The 14943-nt window shown below is 43.4% G+C and overlaps 2 protein-coding genes across 4 annotated transcripts in view; both read left to right on the top strand.

Annotated features, from left to right (window-relative positions):
- LOC140410852 (4-galactosyl-N-acetylglucosaminide 3-alpha-L-fucosyltransferase 9-like) overlaps nucleotides 1–14943 on the top strand; it is a 234301-nt gene that overhangs the window by 172883 nt on the left and 46475 nt on the right. The gene's annotated exons all lie outside the window — the stretch shown is intronic.
- Nucleotides 3857–13025, top strand: LOC140410849 (4-galactosyl-N-acetylglucosaminide 3-alpha-L-fucosyltransferase 9-like). Its single transcript, XM_072499552.1, has one exon. It carries the CDS (start codon nucleotides 4065–4067, stop codon nucleotides 5133–5135), a length of 1071 nt encoding a protein of 356 aa, XP_072355653.1. The 5' UTR covers nucleotides 3857–4064; the 3' UTR covers nucleotides 5136–13025.

Genomic DNA, 14943 nt, shown 5'->3' with positions numbered 1-14943 from the left:
TCCCCCTTCCCACACTTGAAAACTCTCAGCCCAATTCAACTTGATTTCTTTGAGCCGATCGCGGCTGAGAAGGCTTGGTCCTTCACCCATCACTGTTATCACTGGGAGTTGGGTAGACTGTTGTCCATAGCTTACAAGTACCATTGTAATGCCTTTTATTTTTATTGCTTCTCCCATATAAGTCTCTAAGTGCTCTTGAAGTTCAATGGTTGGACTCCTTCACTTAGGTACTGAAATGAATTCTCATCCATCATAGTGACTAATGGCCCGGATCCACTTCCATCTTAATAATAATAATAATAATTGCTTATTGTCACAAGTAGGCTTCAATGGCAGCACGGTGGCGCAGTGGGTTAGCCCTGCAGCCTCACAGCGCCGAGGTCCCAGGTTCGATCCCGACTCTGGGTCACTGTCCGTGTGGAATTTGCACATTCTCCCCGTGTTTGCATGAGTTTCGCCCCGACAACCCAAAGATGTGCAGGCTAGGTGGATTGGCCATGCAAAATTGTCCCTTAATTGGAAAAAATTAATTGGGTACTCTAAATTTATTTTTAAAAAAGTAGGCTTCAATGAAGTTACTGTGAAAAGCCCCTAGTCACCACATTCCAGCCCCTGTTCAGGGAGTCCGGTATGGGAATTGAACCCGTGCTGCTGGCCTTGTTCTGCATTACAAGCCAGCTGTTTAGGCCTCCCATTTACCCAGAGCATTACAGCAATAGGACCTATCTTGCCTGCCTTTAGATTAAACAGAGAGTGAATAGCAGAATCACTGGTGCTAAGCTCTTTCACAATGTATTTTTGTAACATCATGATTGATCAATTAGTTGCTGACCTTGACTGCATTCCTCTTGTGACAATAAAAACATTGGGCGTCATTCTCCGACCCCCCGCCGGGACGGAGAATGGCCGTTGGCCGCCGTGAATCCCGCCCCCGCCCCCGCCGAAGTCTCCGGTACCGGAGATTGGGTGGGGGCGGGAATCGGGCCGCGCCGGTTGGCGGGACCCCCGCTCAATTCTCCGGCCCGGATGGGCCGAAGTCCCGCCCAGAAATTGCCTGTCCCGCCGGCGTAAATTAAACCTGGTATTTACCGGCGGGACCAGGCGGCGTGGGCGGGCTCCGGGGTCCTGGGGGGGGGCGTGTGGTGATCTGACCCCGGGGGGGGTGCCCCCACGGTGGCCTGGCTGCGATCGGGGCCCACCGATCCGCGGGCAGGCCTGTGCCGTGGGGGCACTCTTTCCCTTCCGCCTCCGCCACGGCCTCCACCATGGCGGAGGAGGAAGTGACTCACCCCACTGCGCATGCGTGGGAAACTGTCGGCGCCCGCTGATGCTCCCGCGCATGCGCCGGGAAACTGTCAGCGGCCGCTGACGCTCCCGCGCATGCGCCGCATTTCCGCGGCAGCTGGCGGGGCAACAAACGCCATTTCCGCCAGCTGGCGGGGCGGAAATCCCTCCGGCGCCGGCCTAGCCCCTCAATGTTGGGGTTTGGCCCCCAAAGATGCGGAGCATTCTGCACCTTTGGGCCGGCGCGATGCCCATCTGATTGGCGCCGTTTTTGGCGCCAGTCGGCGGACATCGCGCCGTTTGGGGAGAATTTCGCCGATTGTCTCCTTAAACTCACATGATTCAGGAGTGTGGTTAACTCATTATTGTTAATATTCCATTTTAAGCATTACAGATTGATTGCCTATTCTGTAGCTTGTAGCTGAGATTGTTTCCTGCTTCACAGCGATTTCAGTGGTTTTGGTGCCATGGTGTCCTATAGGTTCCTTCCCTAACTGGTGAACAACACCATTTAATGCGCTCTGCAGGTCTTATGCACCTTTTTCAGCACTTTCCACGGCCATCACTATCTCCATTGCTCGTTTCAAATTTGCCTTGGCCTCTGGAAGCAATCTGTGTTGAATGATGTTGTTCATGCCACAGATGAACCTGTCCCATAACATGTTGTTTAGGTTGGCTCCAAAATCACAATACTCCATGATTGCTTCAGTCTAACAATGTAAGTTGTGATCAAGTCACTTGCGGCTCCCGCCCTCAAATTCAATTTGAATCTCTGGAGTATGATTGATGGTTGAGGGTGCAATTGAACATTTATTAAATCCATGAGCTCACTAAATTATCTGGAGTCGGTCTCACTTGGGGCTGTAAGACTGCAAATAAGGTTTTAGGCCTGAGTTCCACAAGGAGAATTACTTTGTGTTTCATCTCCTCTCCACTTTGTTTGCTTGGAAATCATATCCAAGGCGCTCAACTTATTGTGTCCAGTCCTCCATGGAGGTGTCAAATAGGTTTATTCTGGTGAGTACTTTATTTTCTTAGACTTCGATTGAAACATATTACTCACAGGTGTTGGGTCAGAGGTAGTGTCAGGATAATTTATCCTCGTCACCAGATGTAAAGGTGCACTTTCACAGATGTCATTTGTGAACACAAAAGGTGTTTATAAATGAGAATTGGACAGCAGTCTCATGGCTATAGCAAGCTCCCAAAATGTTGCTTTGCCGAAGAACCTTTCTCACCATGGATTCCAAACACTAAGTCCCGATTGGTCACACAGGCCATGTGACCCTTACTCTGCTGTGTTGCCCTTGAAGGGACAATCACCATAGATAAGCTCCTAAATAATGGATTCTAGCATTTTCCCTCTGGCCGATGTTCGACTAATTGGCCTGTAATTTCCTCTTTCTGTCTCCCTTCTTTCTTGAATAATAGATTTACATTTGCAAACTTCCAAGCAGATGGGAGATTTTTATAATCTAGGGAATTTTGGAAAAATTACTATCTCTGCAACCACTTATTTTAAGACCCTAGGTTGAAGTCTATCAGAACCAGGGACTTGTCAGCTTTGCTTTTAACATTTTTCTCAGTACCCTTTTCCTGATACGAATTGATTTCAATTCCTCCCTTTTTCAACTTCTTGCTTTACAATTATTTCTGGGATGTTATTTGTGTCTTCTACAAAGAAGACAGACACAAAACATCTATCCAGTGCTTCTTCCATTTCCATATTTCTCATTACTAATCACCAGACTCGCCCACCCCCCAGAGGACAAACACCCACCTTAGCAACCATTTTTCTTTTCAAATATCTGTAGGAACTCTGTATGCTTATTTTAATATTTCTAGCTTGCTTACTCTCTTATTACTTTTCCAGTCATTCTTTGTTTTACTTATATCTGTCCAATCCTCTGACTTGCCACTAATCTTAGCAAAATTATATGCGTTTTCTTTCAATTCCCTGCTATCTTTAACTTCCTCACTTCCATGGATGACGCATCCTTCTCCTCAAATAATTCTTTTGAACTGGAATGCATCTTTGTTGAGTGTTATGATATATCTCCTTAAATATCTGCCACTGCATCTCAACTCATCTATCGCTCAACCAAACGTTCCCAGTTCACGTTGCCCAGCTCTGTCTTCGTACCCTTTATTTAAATTTAAAACACCAGTCTTAGATCTACACCTTGCTTATTCAAAATGAGTGCAAAATTCAGTCATGTATGATGACTGAAAATTATGAGCCCATTAATTAATCCTGCCTCATTGCACATTAGCTGGGGGCCCTGCCAAGCAAACTCAGCTGATCGCCTCTGATTGGCCAAGAGCATTAAAGGAGGCAGAATTTCTGCCCCAGTTTCCTTGATCACAGGGAAGGCCGTTGTCCAGTTGATGTGCAGTAACCCCATCATCTACCTTCAATTCTATCCTATGGCTCTATGAAAGGTGCAATATAAATGCAAATCTTTCTTTCCTTTTATTCCACAGTGCATTGTAATGTTGACAACATTATCATGCTCATTGTTGTCTGTGTTTGATTAGATCCTCTTACTATCATTTTTCTTCATTCTTTTTGTTCACTTCTTTCCTAAATTGAACTCTCATTTTAAGCTTTCTCCTCTTCCACTCTCTTTACCTTCTCTCTTATATCTCCAAGCTAAATCTTCCTCATTCCATTCAGAAAGCTGTGTTCAAACATTCTGGATCTTGATGCAGTTAATTGGAAGAGAAGCTGTGCTTCCAGGATCCTAATAGTCTTAATCTTTCCCTTCACAGGAGACATTATGACATCAATTGGTAATACAGGGATTTTTCGCATCCTGTTAATATCCACCATCTGTTTGGGCTGTTTTTTAGCCATGTTGTTGCTGTATGTCCAACCAACAACCAACTGGATTTATACTCCATTGGAATCTGCCAAATCGATACTCGGTGTGAAAAAGCCCCTTGTGAAAGTTATTGAAAAGAATGAAACTATTGTACTCATTTGGCTTTGGCCTTTTGGTGGAAAATTTGAGCTCAATTCTTGTGGATCTGAGTTCAACTGCCGTTTAACTGCAGATAGAAACCTCTATAACAAATCTCATGCTGTCCTTTTCCATCACCGAGACATGAGTGGAGACTTGTCCAATCTGCCCAAACAGCCTCGGCCAACATTTCAGAAATGGGTTTGGATGAACCTGGAGTCACCTACCCACTCTCCAAAAAAGACTGGACTCGACCATTTCTTCAACCTGACCTTGACATATCGTCATGATTCAGATATCAAAGCGCCTTATGGGTCTCTGATAATAAACAGAGTGCCATTAGATTTTAAACTGCCTAAGAAAAGCAATCTGGTGTGTTGGGTTGTAAGCCATTGGAACACTAATCATGCCAGAGTGAAGTTCTACAATGAATTCCGCAAATACATTAATATCAACACTTACGGTCAAGCCTTCGGGAAACGTCTGGACAATCACAAATTGATGCCTACCATATCTAGTTCTAAATTCTACCTTGCCTTTGAGAATTCAGTACATGAAGATTACATAACTGAAAAGCTCTACAATGCTTTGCGTGCTGGCACCGTGCCTGTGGTCCTGGGGACATCTAGAAAAAACTATGAAAATTACATTCCAGCCGATTCTTTCATTCATGTGGATGATTTCCACTCAGCTAAAGAACTTGCGGGTTACCTGCACAAACTGGACGGGAATGAAGATTTGTACATGACCTACTTCAAATGGAGGAAACACTACTCAGTGAGGAATCAGTTTTCCTGGTGTGAACACGCATGCCACGTGTGTGAGAATGTAAAACGGTATCAAGAATATAGATCATGTTCCAATTTGGAGAAATGGTTTTGGGACTGAACTCAAAATCACATGTTATGGGCGAGGCGTTTTCAGAACCCCAAAATGTATCATGGAGTTCAACCAACCTCTCCCTTCAATGGATTTGTTGCTTTTCCTAGCACATGGCTTTTTCCCTAGGTGTGGTATTACAATTATGGACAGGTGGGTTTTCAAACATAAAACACTGTTTATTCCATGAACTCAACTTAACATCTCAACTAAACATTGGATCTCTCATTGAGCTCCACCCACTCTATGGCATCACTGTTTTCTTAAAGGTACATTGCTTAAACAACCAGTTCTTAAAGGTACTCTCGCATGACACATCCCCCCAAGAAAAAAAACCCCATCAACTTCAAGATGGTTTCATTTTTCACTTTTGCACCATCCACTAAGAAATGCACACATTAAATATACATTTTTATTTAAAGAAAACAACACACGCAAACAGGTATAATAATATAGTCCATTTTTCTTTGTTCTTCTTCCTCCAACTAAAATGGTTGATAGTCTTTTTCAACAAAGTCTCTGCACGATCCATCCATTCCTCTACTCCTCGGCATTTCTCTTTAGAATCAGATACTTTCGTTCAATCTGACCACAGAGTCCCTTGCAATTCTCCAATACACGAGCATTGGTGATCACAGCTTTCAGGCAGTCAAATGCCTGTTGAAAGTCCGCTGTCCATTGAAATTTTTTAGGTTTCTTTAGCAACTCCATCAGTGGAGTAATCACGCCACAAAACTTTTGCACAAAGGTTCGATCAAATTCATTCATGGTAAGAGATCGCATTGCCTCCCTTTGTCATGAGGGTATCGGAAACTCCTCAAGAAAAGTGATTTGGGCTTCTCCAAATTCACTTTCGGCTAGGTTCATCACCAAACCCGCCACCTGAAGTTGATCGAAGAACTCCATACGATGTTTTAAATGTTCTTTCCATGTCTGGAAAGTGGAAATAAAAGCAGATTGTCCCACTTTCTCCATGCAATCCTTCAATGGTGGGATAGAATAAGAGTCCATTCTTGTAACTGCATTCACCTTTTGATAGTCCAAACACAACCATTGGGTACTGTTTGGTTTAGGTACCATCACTATGGGTGAGCTCCATTGGCTGCAACCCACTTCAATTATGCCATTTTTAAGCATACTCTCAATCTCTTTGTTAACCTGTGCCAATTTTAAAGGATTAAGTCTATATGGATGTTGTTTGATAGGAACAGCATTTCCCACATTTACATCATGTATAGCCATTTTAGTACTTCCCAATTTATCTCTACAAACTTGCCCATGTGATATCAATAACTCTTTCAAGTCAGTTTGTTTTTCCTCTGGAAGGTAACTTAATTTACCCCAATTTTTAAGAACATTCTCATTTTCCAATTTAATTTGAGGTATGTCAAAATCACAGTCATCTGGATTTGGTTCGTCACTTTGAGTTAGAATCATTAAAACCTCCTTTTCCTCTCCTTCCCTTTCAAAGTACCTTTTAAGCATATTCACATGACACACTCGGTGAGCCTTCTATCTGGTGTTTTTTCCACATAATTCAGCTCACTTAATTTCCTTTCAATCTGAAACAGTTCACAAAACCTAGCTTTTAAAGTCTCCCCTACCACTGGTATCAACACTAAAACTTTATCCCCACTGGCAAAACTACGAACTTTGGATTTCTTGTCCGCTACCCGTTTCATCACATTTTGTGCAATTTTCAAATGTTGTCTAGCCAATTCACCTGCTCTATTTAATCGTTCCCTAAAATTTGACACGTAATCCAATAGTGGAATTTCCGATTTCTCACCCACCAATTTTTCCTTCATCAATTTAAGTGGTCCTCTTACCTCATGACCAAAAATTAGTTCAAAAGGACTAAATTTGGTAGACTCATTAGGTGCATCCCTAATTGCAAACAATACAAATGGGATTACTTTATCCCAATCCTCTGGATAATCTTGACAATAGGCCCTCAATATTGTCTTTAATGTCTGATGCCACCTTTCTAACGCTCCCTGCGATTCTGGATGGTACGCAGTTGATTTAAATTGTTTTATTCCTAAGCTATCCATAACTTTGAATAACTTTGAAGTAAAATTAGTTCCTTGATCCGATTGAATGTCTGTGGGTAGTCCATATCTAGTAAAGAATTCAAGCAACTCCTCCACAATCCTTTTAGCTGTAATATTACGTACTGGAATGGCCTCTGGAAACCTAGTAGACACATCCATTATAGTCAAAAGATATTGATTCCCACTTTTTGTTTTAGGAAGCGGTCCTACACAATCGATTAGGACCCTTGTAAAAGGTTCCTTAAATGCTGGAATGGGTATTAAGAGCGCTGATTTTATCACTGCTTGAGGTTTCCCTATCACTTGACATGTGTGACATGATTGACAACATTGAACTACATCTTTCTGTAGTCCAGGCCAATAAAAATGTTTCTGGATTTTAGCTTGAGTTTTCCTTATTCCCAAATGACCTCCCACTGGTACCTCATGTGCAACTCGCAACACCTCCTTTCTATACCCTACCGGCAATACTACTTGATGAACTTCTGCCCAGTTTTCATCCGCCTGCATATGAACAGGTCTCCATTTTCTCATCAAGACATCATTTTTACGGTAATAACACTCTGGTATACTCTCAGATTCCTCTTCCGTATATGCTTTCTAATATATCCGTTTTATTTCTACATCTTTCTGTTGTAACTCTGCCAATGTTCCTGAACTAAAAATATTCACCTCACCCTCCACCTGTTCTTGTTCTTTTTCAACCATCTGGTCAAAAATCGTTTCTGTTAATTGCACTTTAGCTTCATCTTCACTCTTTGATTTCTCCTCTTGTCTTAACCTGTGACTTTGCGAACTTGTTACTCGACAATCCAGAAAAATCCCAGGATATTCGTCCTTCAACCCTTCAGTTGACTGATTTTCCAATGGCTTATCAACCACAGTAGGCATCACTCCCACCTGCGATCCAGCTATATCATCACCCAAAATAAACTATCTTGTCCAGGAATACAGTTTATCTATTACTCCTACTACCACTTCACCACTCTTCACTGGACTTTCCAACATTATCTTATATAATGGAACACTACTCCTCTCACCCTGAATTCCACATGTCACCACCTTTTCTGGCACCATTCTTCGCAAACTACATAATTCCTCATCACTTACCATTAAAGATTGACTAGCCCATGTATCTCTTAAAATTGTGACTTCTTTACCTGCTCCTCCTGATACACATGAGTAAATTTTACCCACACAATTAAATTCTTTAAAGACATCTGGCACCTTCTTAACAATTACTTCTTGAACAGGCTGTACAATCGTTTGCACCTCTTCGCTTCCCTTGGGCTTTCCTTTCCCACTCTAACAAACCCCACCGTCTTATCCTGTTTTACCACATTAGCCTTCCCAGTGCTTTTCTTCAACCACCAACACTGTGACTTTACATGGCCTAGTTTATTACAATGAAAACATTTGAAATTTTTCATTTCTTTTCCACCATCCTGGATTTCTTTTTTAATCTGAAGTACACCCTCTTTATTGTCTCCCATCAGATCACCTTTACCTTTACCACTTGAGTATTTCTCATGTCCCCAGTTTCTATCCCTCACCGGCTGAAACTGATGTCGGAAACCAATCTTTGATTTATGAACTAATTCATAATCATCTGCCATTTCCGCCGCTAATCTCGCAGTTTTAACCCTCTGTTCTTTCACATGAGTTCTCACTACATCAGGAATTTAATTTTTAAACTTCTCTAAAAGTATAATTTCTCTGAGAGCTTCATACGTTTGGTCTATTTTCAAAGCCCTTATCCACCTATCAAAATTACTCTTTGAGCCTTTCAAACTCCATTTATGTTTGACCAAATTCTTCCCTTAAATTTCTAAACCTTTGTCTGTAAGCTTCAGGCACTCGCTCATATGCACTTAAGATGGATTTCTTCACCTCCTCATACTTTCCAGATACTTCCTCCCATAGTGATGCAAACACTTCACTAGCTCTACCTACCAGCTTTGTTTGAATCAGTAACACCCACATGTCCAGTGGCCATTTCATGTGCTTAGCTACCTTCTCAAATGAAATGAAAAAGGCTTCCACTTCCTTCTCGTCAAACCTTGGCAATGCTTGGACATATTTAAATAGATTCCCACCAAGCCTTCGACTATGACACTCTTTTTCACTATCCTCATCACTATCATCCAACTGTACGTTTCCCTTTACGTCTGCCAATTTTTACTGATTGTTATGTTTCATGGCCATTTTCTGAAGTTCAAACTCCCTCTCTTTATCTTTTTCCCTGATCTGTATCTCCCTTTCTTTTTCTTTTTGTTTTGCTAGGGCTATTCTTTCTTTTATCCTTTCTTCTCTCTCCTTTTCTTTGTCCTCTCTTCTCTTTCTTTTTCCTCTCTCTCAATCTCGTATGCCAGCCACTTTAATTCTTTCTCATGTTCCATTTGTTTAATTTGCAACTGAATTTTTGCCATTTTCAATTAGTCAAACTCTATCTCAGGCAACTTTAAATGCTTAACCACCGCCATAATTACCTCATCTTTTGCAGTTAACATTACCTGACAAAATGCGAATATTCTTGCCAAATCTAACAGTCTGTTTTTCATTTCTGTCCGTAAGGTAACGTGTAACATTCACCACCCCCAAAAATGTCTGAGCCTCTGAAAGAGCCATTGTTCACAACACTCTCCCCATTTAAACTAAAATACCACACCGGAAAAGCAACAATCCTTCACTGTCTTTAAGTTCACAAAAGCCAATCCAATAGATAGACTTTTATTCCCCTCGAGCCCCCAATTGTTATGGGCGAGGCTTTTTAGAACCACAAATGTATCATGGAGTTCAACCAACCTCTCCCTTTAATGGATTTGTTGCTTTTCCTAGCACACGGCTTGTTCCCTAGGTGTGGTATTACAATTATGGACAGGTGGGTTTTCAAACACAAAACACTGTTTATTCCATGAACTCAACTTAATATCTTAAATAAACATTGGATCTCTTAACTCCCCTTACTTCAAAGATAACTCAGAAAATATTGCAACAGTAAATAATTCCTTAAAATGTTCCTTCAAACTTCCAAGAGACTTAACACCTTTAAACAAAATCACATCAGGTTAAAGGCTTTACTTTAAATCACCCAAATGATCCAGGCATAGTCTTTCATGGCAGAAATCCAGCTCACTGCAAAACACAGACACACACCCAGCTCTTTTCCAAACCAGAACTTCTCAAGCTGCTGTCTCAAACTGGCTTTCTCCTTTTAATCAGCTCACAGCAAAACCAGCCAGGCACTTTTCAAAACTGAAACCAAACTGCAAAATCAAACTGCAAAATGGCTGACCTGAGCTCTACCCACTCTATGACATCACTGTTTTCTTAAAGGTACATTGCTTAAACATCCAGTTCTTAAAGGCACTCTCGGATGACTCACATCACTGGTAAATATCACGGATCATGAGCAATTTCTATCAAATTCAATTGACTTCTTTCTCCAAAAGAAAATATTTTTGATTAATTCATTTGTTTAAGCAATAGTAACTCGACAACCTTACATCTTCCCTGGTGATGTGAGAATTCATGATGCTTCTGAAACTGCAGTAGTTGGATTCCGAGCATCAATTTCTCGTCTTAAATTGACCTGTGCTGGAAAATAATGGCTTTCCAAGGTGAATGATTTTATTTAGGAAAAAAATCACACTGTCTTTCCCCTGCTAATGCCACTTTTAGAAACATTTTAGAAAAAGATAAACTGTATTAGAAATTATCGAGAAAGTGTCCTGAAACAGATTTTATAGCTGATCAGATATATTAAAGTTATAGTGCCCTATTCGAGACAATCTTTCACTTGGAATTATCTATGAAGGTGGTCTGAAACACATATTGCCATTCTGTGTGGCGTCTCTATGAACCCATGCAATATCACCTCAAGAAACCCCAAAGGGTTTACCTTAGACCCCCTCCTTCTCCTCAACTACATCTTCTCCTTTTGGAATATGAATGGAGATGCAGCAGAATTTTCTCCCTGATATGTGAGCAGAAATGCTGGTAGGCATTTGCATAATTTTGTGCCACCAGCCAGTGCCCTGGTTTGTGGACATCATGCCCAATTTCAGGGTCTCCCCTCCACAATGACATTCCAACAGCTGTGACTGTTTATTTCAGATTTTGTAAAGTTGCTGCGAGGGAACCTCAAAATGGAGGCGCACTCTCCCTCTCTCTTTCCTTCGTCGGTGTGATGACTGGACGATTGTAAGAAATTGGGTTATGAATATAGTGGACAATTTAAGGGTTAAACACTGGCAGAGGAGGTCAGTGATGGGAGGAGCTAAGAGAGCTCAGGGACATTTTTTAACAGCTGTGGGGGGAGAGGCACTGAGCGATATTGTGAGAAGCTGTGAAGAGAGACAGTGGCTGGAGAAAGGCTTTTGGAAGTGAGGTCTGGGGCTGGATTCTCTGATTTTCAAGCTATGTCTTGATGCTGGCGTGAGAACGGTGGCGTTTTACGACCAAAAATTTGACGTAAACAGCCACCGATTCTCCATCTGGCTGGGGGCTAGCAGGAAGGCAGCGCAGACCACCCGGACCTAACTGCCGATACGGCACGGATAATTGCCGGATCCATGGCCACGCATGCGCACGGTGGCGGTCTACAGTGGCCGCGCCGAGAAACAGAGCGCCGGCCGCGCGTGGTCCCGGCCTGTAAAATAGTGCCTTCCCATTTGGCCGGCTCGCGAGCCCCGGACCACCCCCCAACAGTGCCCCCAGCCCCTGCCAAAGTCCTCCCTGCCCGCGGATTGGCCCTTCCCCGACTGTGACGGGCTGGACTGAGTCCACAGCCGCCAGGCCGAGTTCCCGACAAATGATAGCACACGTGACCGACGCCATCGGGAACTCGGCCGGTTGGGGGGGGGCGGAGCTTTATGGGGAGGGCCTCAGGCAACATCCTGAAACTGTCGATACGGCACGCGGCTGATGTGTTAGGCAGGTCAGTTTGGTGTGGACTACAGTTGATGCAGCGATGCAAGTAACAGACCTCTACACTGTAGAAGATCCAACACGGTTTTATTGACCGATAGAACTAACATACATATTTAACTGTGGGTCAACACTATACTGAACTGACTGGAGACCTTGTACTAGCCTGACCAGACTCACTAGCTACCGCATGGTGTTTGCACTGTGCTAGCTCGTGGACTCGGACTGTCTCAGCGGCTGGGTCCAGAGAGAGCGGGAAACCTAGTGCCCTCTGGCTTTATAGTGGTGGTGTCCTGTCTGGTGATTGGCTGCACTGTGCTGTGTGCTTACTGGTCATCCTGTGTGTCAATCACTGCCTGTCCGCACTTCATTATATACATGCGTGGATATTATGACAGCAGCGTACTCCTAGAGTATGCCGCTTAGCGGCGCCACTCCCGATTTCATCGGTAACATTGATTCTCCAGCCGATCGTCCCTGATCTCTGATCTGGCAACTCTTGCTTTTTTTGGGACCACAGGTTGAGGCAGAAACGCAATGAGTTTGAGAAAAGAGAAATTGAGTTCCCATATGCTTGACTCCGAGTCCATACTCCTTTTCCAAGTAAGATACTATTTTAAAAACAGAGCAGCCTTCTCCGGAGACAAGGGAAAGACTGAAACAAATCAAGTGAAGCAGCCATTTGAAGACCTTCAGATAGAGTAAGAAGAGATTCTCAGAATGTGCACTGTGAGACATGTATCACTTTAAGGCCTGCATGTTTAAGCTATATTTAGAGCTGCATGTGTATGATCTTGTTTTTTGATGGGAAATTGAATCGTAATTTTAAGGTGTACGGGTGTGGCTGTTCTTTTCGGGTTTGAAGTTAAACAGGTTTAATATTGTTATTCACAATAAAGTTTTGTTTGAAAGATGACTAACCTGATTTCTTCATGGAATCATGCCTGGAGTGAATTGATCTTTTCACAGTCTTTTTTCTTTAAATATTTTATTGGAAGCATTTTCAAATATATACATAAGAAAGAAGAAAAACCAAAACCAACCGCGGCAACAGCAAACAGCCACAACATCCTTACACCCCTCTCAAAAATCTCCCCTACTCTCCCGGCTGCCACTCCGGTGCCTCCCCCCCATTTTTTAACTGTTTAACAGCTTCCTTACCTTGCAGGTCAGCTGTTAGTTTCGGGAGTTCAGTTCCGGGAGCAGGCCTCTTGGCTGAGTGTAAATCAGGAAGGATACAAAAGGTGTGGCTGACGAGCCTTTAGAAACGGAGTGCTGGAAGCAAACAGAGTGTATCTGAGTTTGGGTAAGGCTGAGTTCGGGTAAGAGGTGAGTGAGGGCTGTGTTTTTTGGAGTTTGGTGTTTGGAGTTGAGTTTCCAAAAAAAATAAAAAATAAAAAAAATCCAATTAATTAAGTAAATTAATTAACTAGTGAAGGGAATTTGGTGCTCATCTTAAGGAGGTGCAGAGAAGCAGACCTGTGAGGGAGTCTCGGGAGCAATTACATCACAGCCAGCAGGTAAGCGATTGGCTTGTGACTGGTAAGTGATTTTTCTCTCTTTGACTTTCTCTTAGCTGTGTAGTGTAGTTCAAATTTAACTTCAGGTTTAAGTCATGGCAGGAGAGCTCAGACCCGTGTCATGCTCCTCTTGTGAGATGTGGCAAGTCAGGGAACCTTCTGGTGTCCCTGACTCCTTCATCTGCAAGAAGTGTGTCCAACTGCAGCTCCTGTTAGACCGCTTGACGGCTCTGGAGCTGCGGATGGATTCACTTTGGAGCATCCGCGATGCTGAGGAAGTTGTGGATAGCACATTCAGTGAGTTGGTCACACCGCAGATTAAAATTACTGAGGCAGATAGGCAATGGGTGACCAACAGACAGAGGAAGAGTAGGAAGGCAGTGCAGGGATCCCCTGCGGTCATCTCCCTCCAAAGCAGATTGACCGTTTTGGAAACTGTTGGGGGAGATGGCTCACCAGGGGAAGGTGGCAGCAGCCAGGTTCATGGCAACGTGGCTGGCTCTGCTGCACAGAAGGGCGGGAAAAAGAGTGGCAGAGCTATAGTGATAGGGGATTCAATTGTAAGGGGAATAGACAGGCATTTCTGCGGACACAAACGAGAATCCAGGTTGGTATGTTGCCTCCCTGGTGCAAGGGTCAAGGATGTCTCGGAGCGGCTGCAGGGCATTCTGGAGGGGGAGGGTGAACAGCCAGCTGTCGTGGTGCATATAGGCAGCAACGATATAGGTAGAAAACGGGATGAGGTCCTACAAGCTGAATTTAGGGAGTTAGGAGTTAAACTAAAAAGTAGGACCTCAAAGGTAGTAATCTCAGGATTGCTACCAGTGCCACGTGATAGTCAGAGTAGGAATGACAGGATAGCTAGGATGAATACGTGGCTTGAGAGATGGTGCAAGAGGGAGGGTTTCAAATTCCTGGGACATTGGGACCAGTTCTGGGGAGGTGGGACCTGTACAAATCGGACGGTCTGCATCTGGGTGGGACCGGAACCAATGTTCTCGGGGGTGTATTTGCTAGTGCAGTTGGGGAGGGTTTAAACTAATGTGGCAGGGGGATGGGAACCGATGTAGGAAGTCAGTGGGGACGGAAACAAAAGGCAGGAAGGGAGAGTGTGTAAAGCATGACCAGAGAAAGCAGGGCAGAGAGCAAGGAAAGTCTACATTAAACTGCATTTATTTCAATGCAAGGGGCTGACGGGCAAAGCGGATGAACTCAGGGCATGGATGGGCACATGGGACTGGGATATTATAGCTATGACTGAAACATGGCTAAGGGAGGGGCAGGACTGGCAGCTCAATGTTCCGGGGTACAGAT

This window comes from Scyliorhinus torazame, chromosome 4, assembly GCF_047496885.1.
Source record: "Scyliorhinus torazame isolate Kashiwa2021f chromosome 4, sScyTor2.1, whole genome shotgun sequence".
NCBI lineage: Eukaryota > Metazoa > Chordata > Chondrichthyes > Carcharhiniformes > Scyliorhinidae > Scyliorhinus > Scyliorhinus torazame.
This window is presented reverse-complemented; position numbering and strand designations above follow the sequence as displayed.

Coding starts and splice junctions, on each gene's coding strand:
- LOC140410849 (XM_072499552.1), top strand. CDS start 4,065: ATGACATCAATTGGTAATACAGGGATTTTTCGCATCCTGTTAATATCC.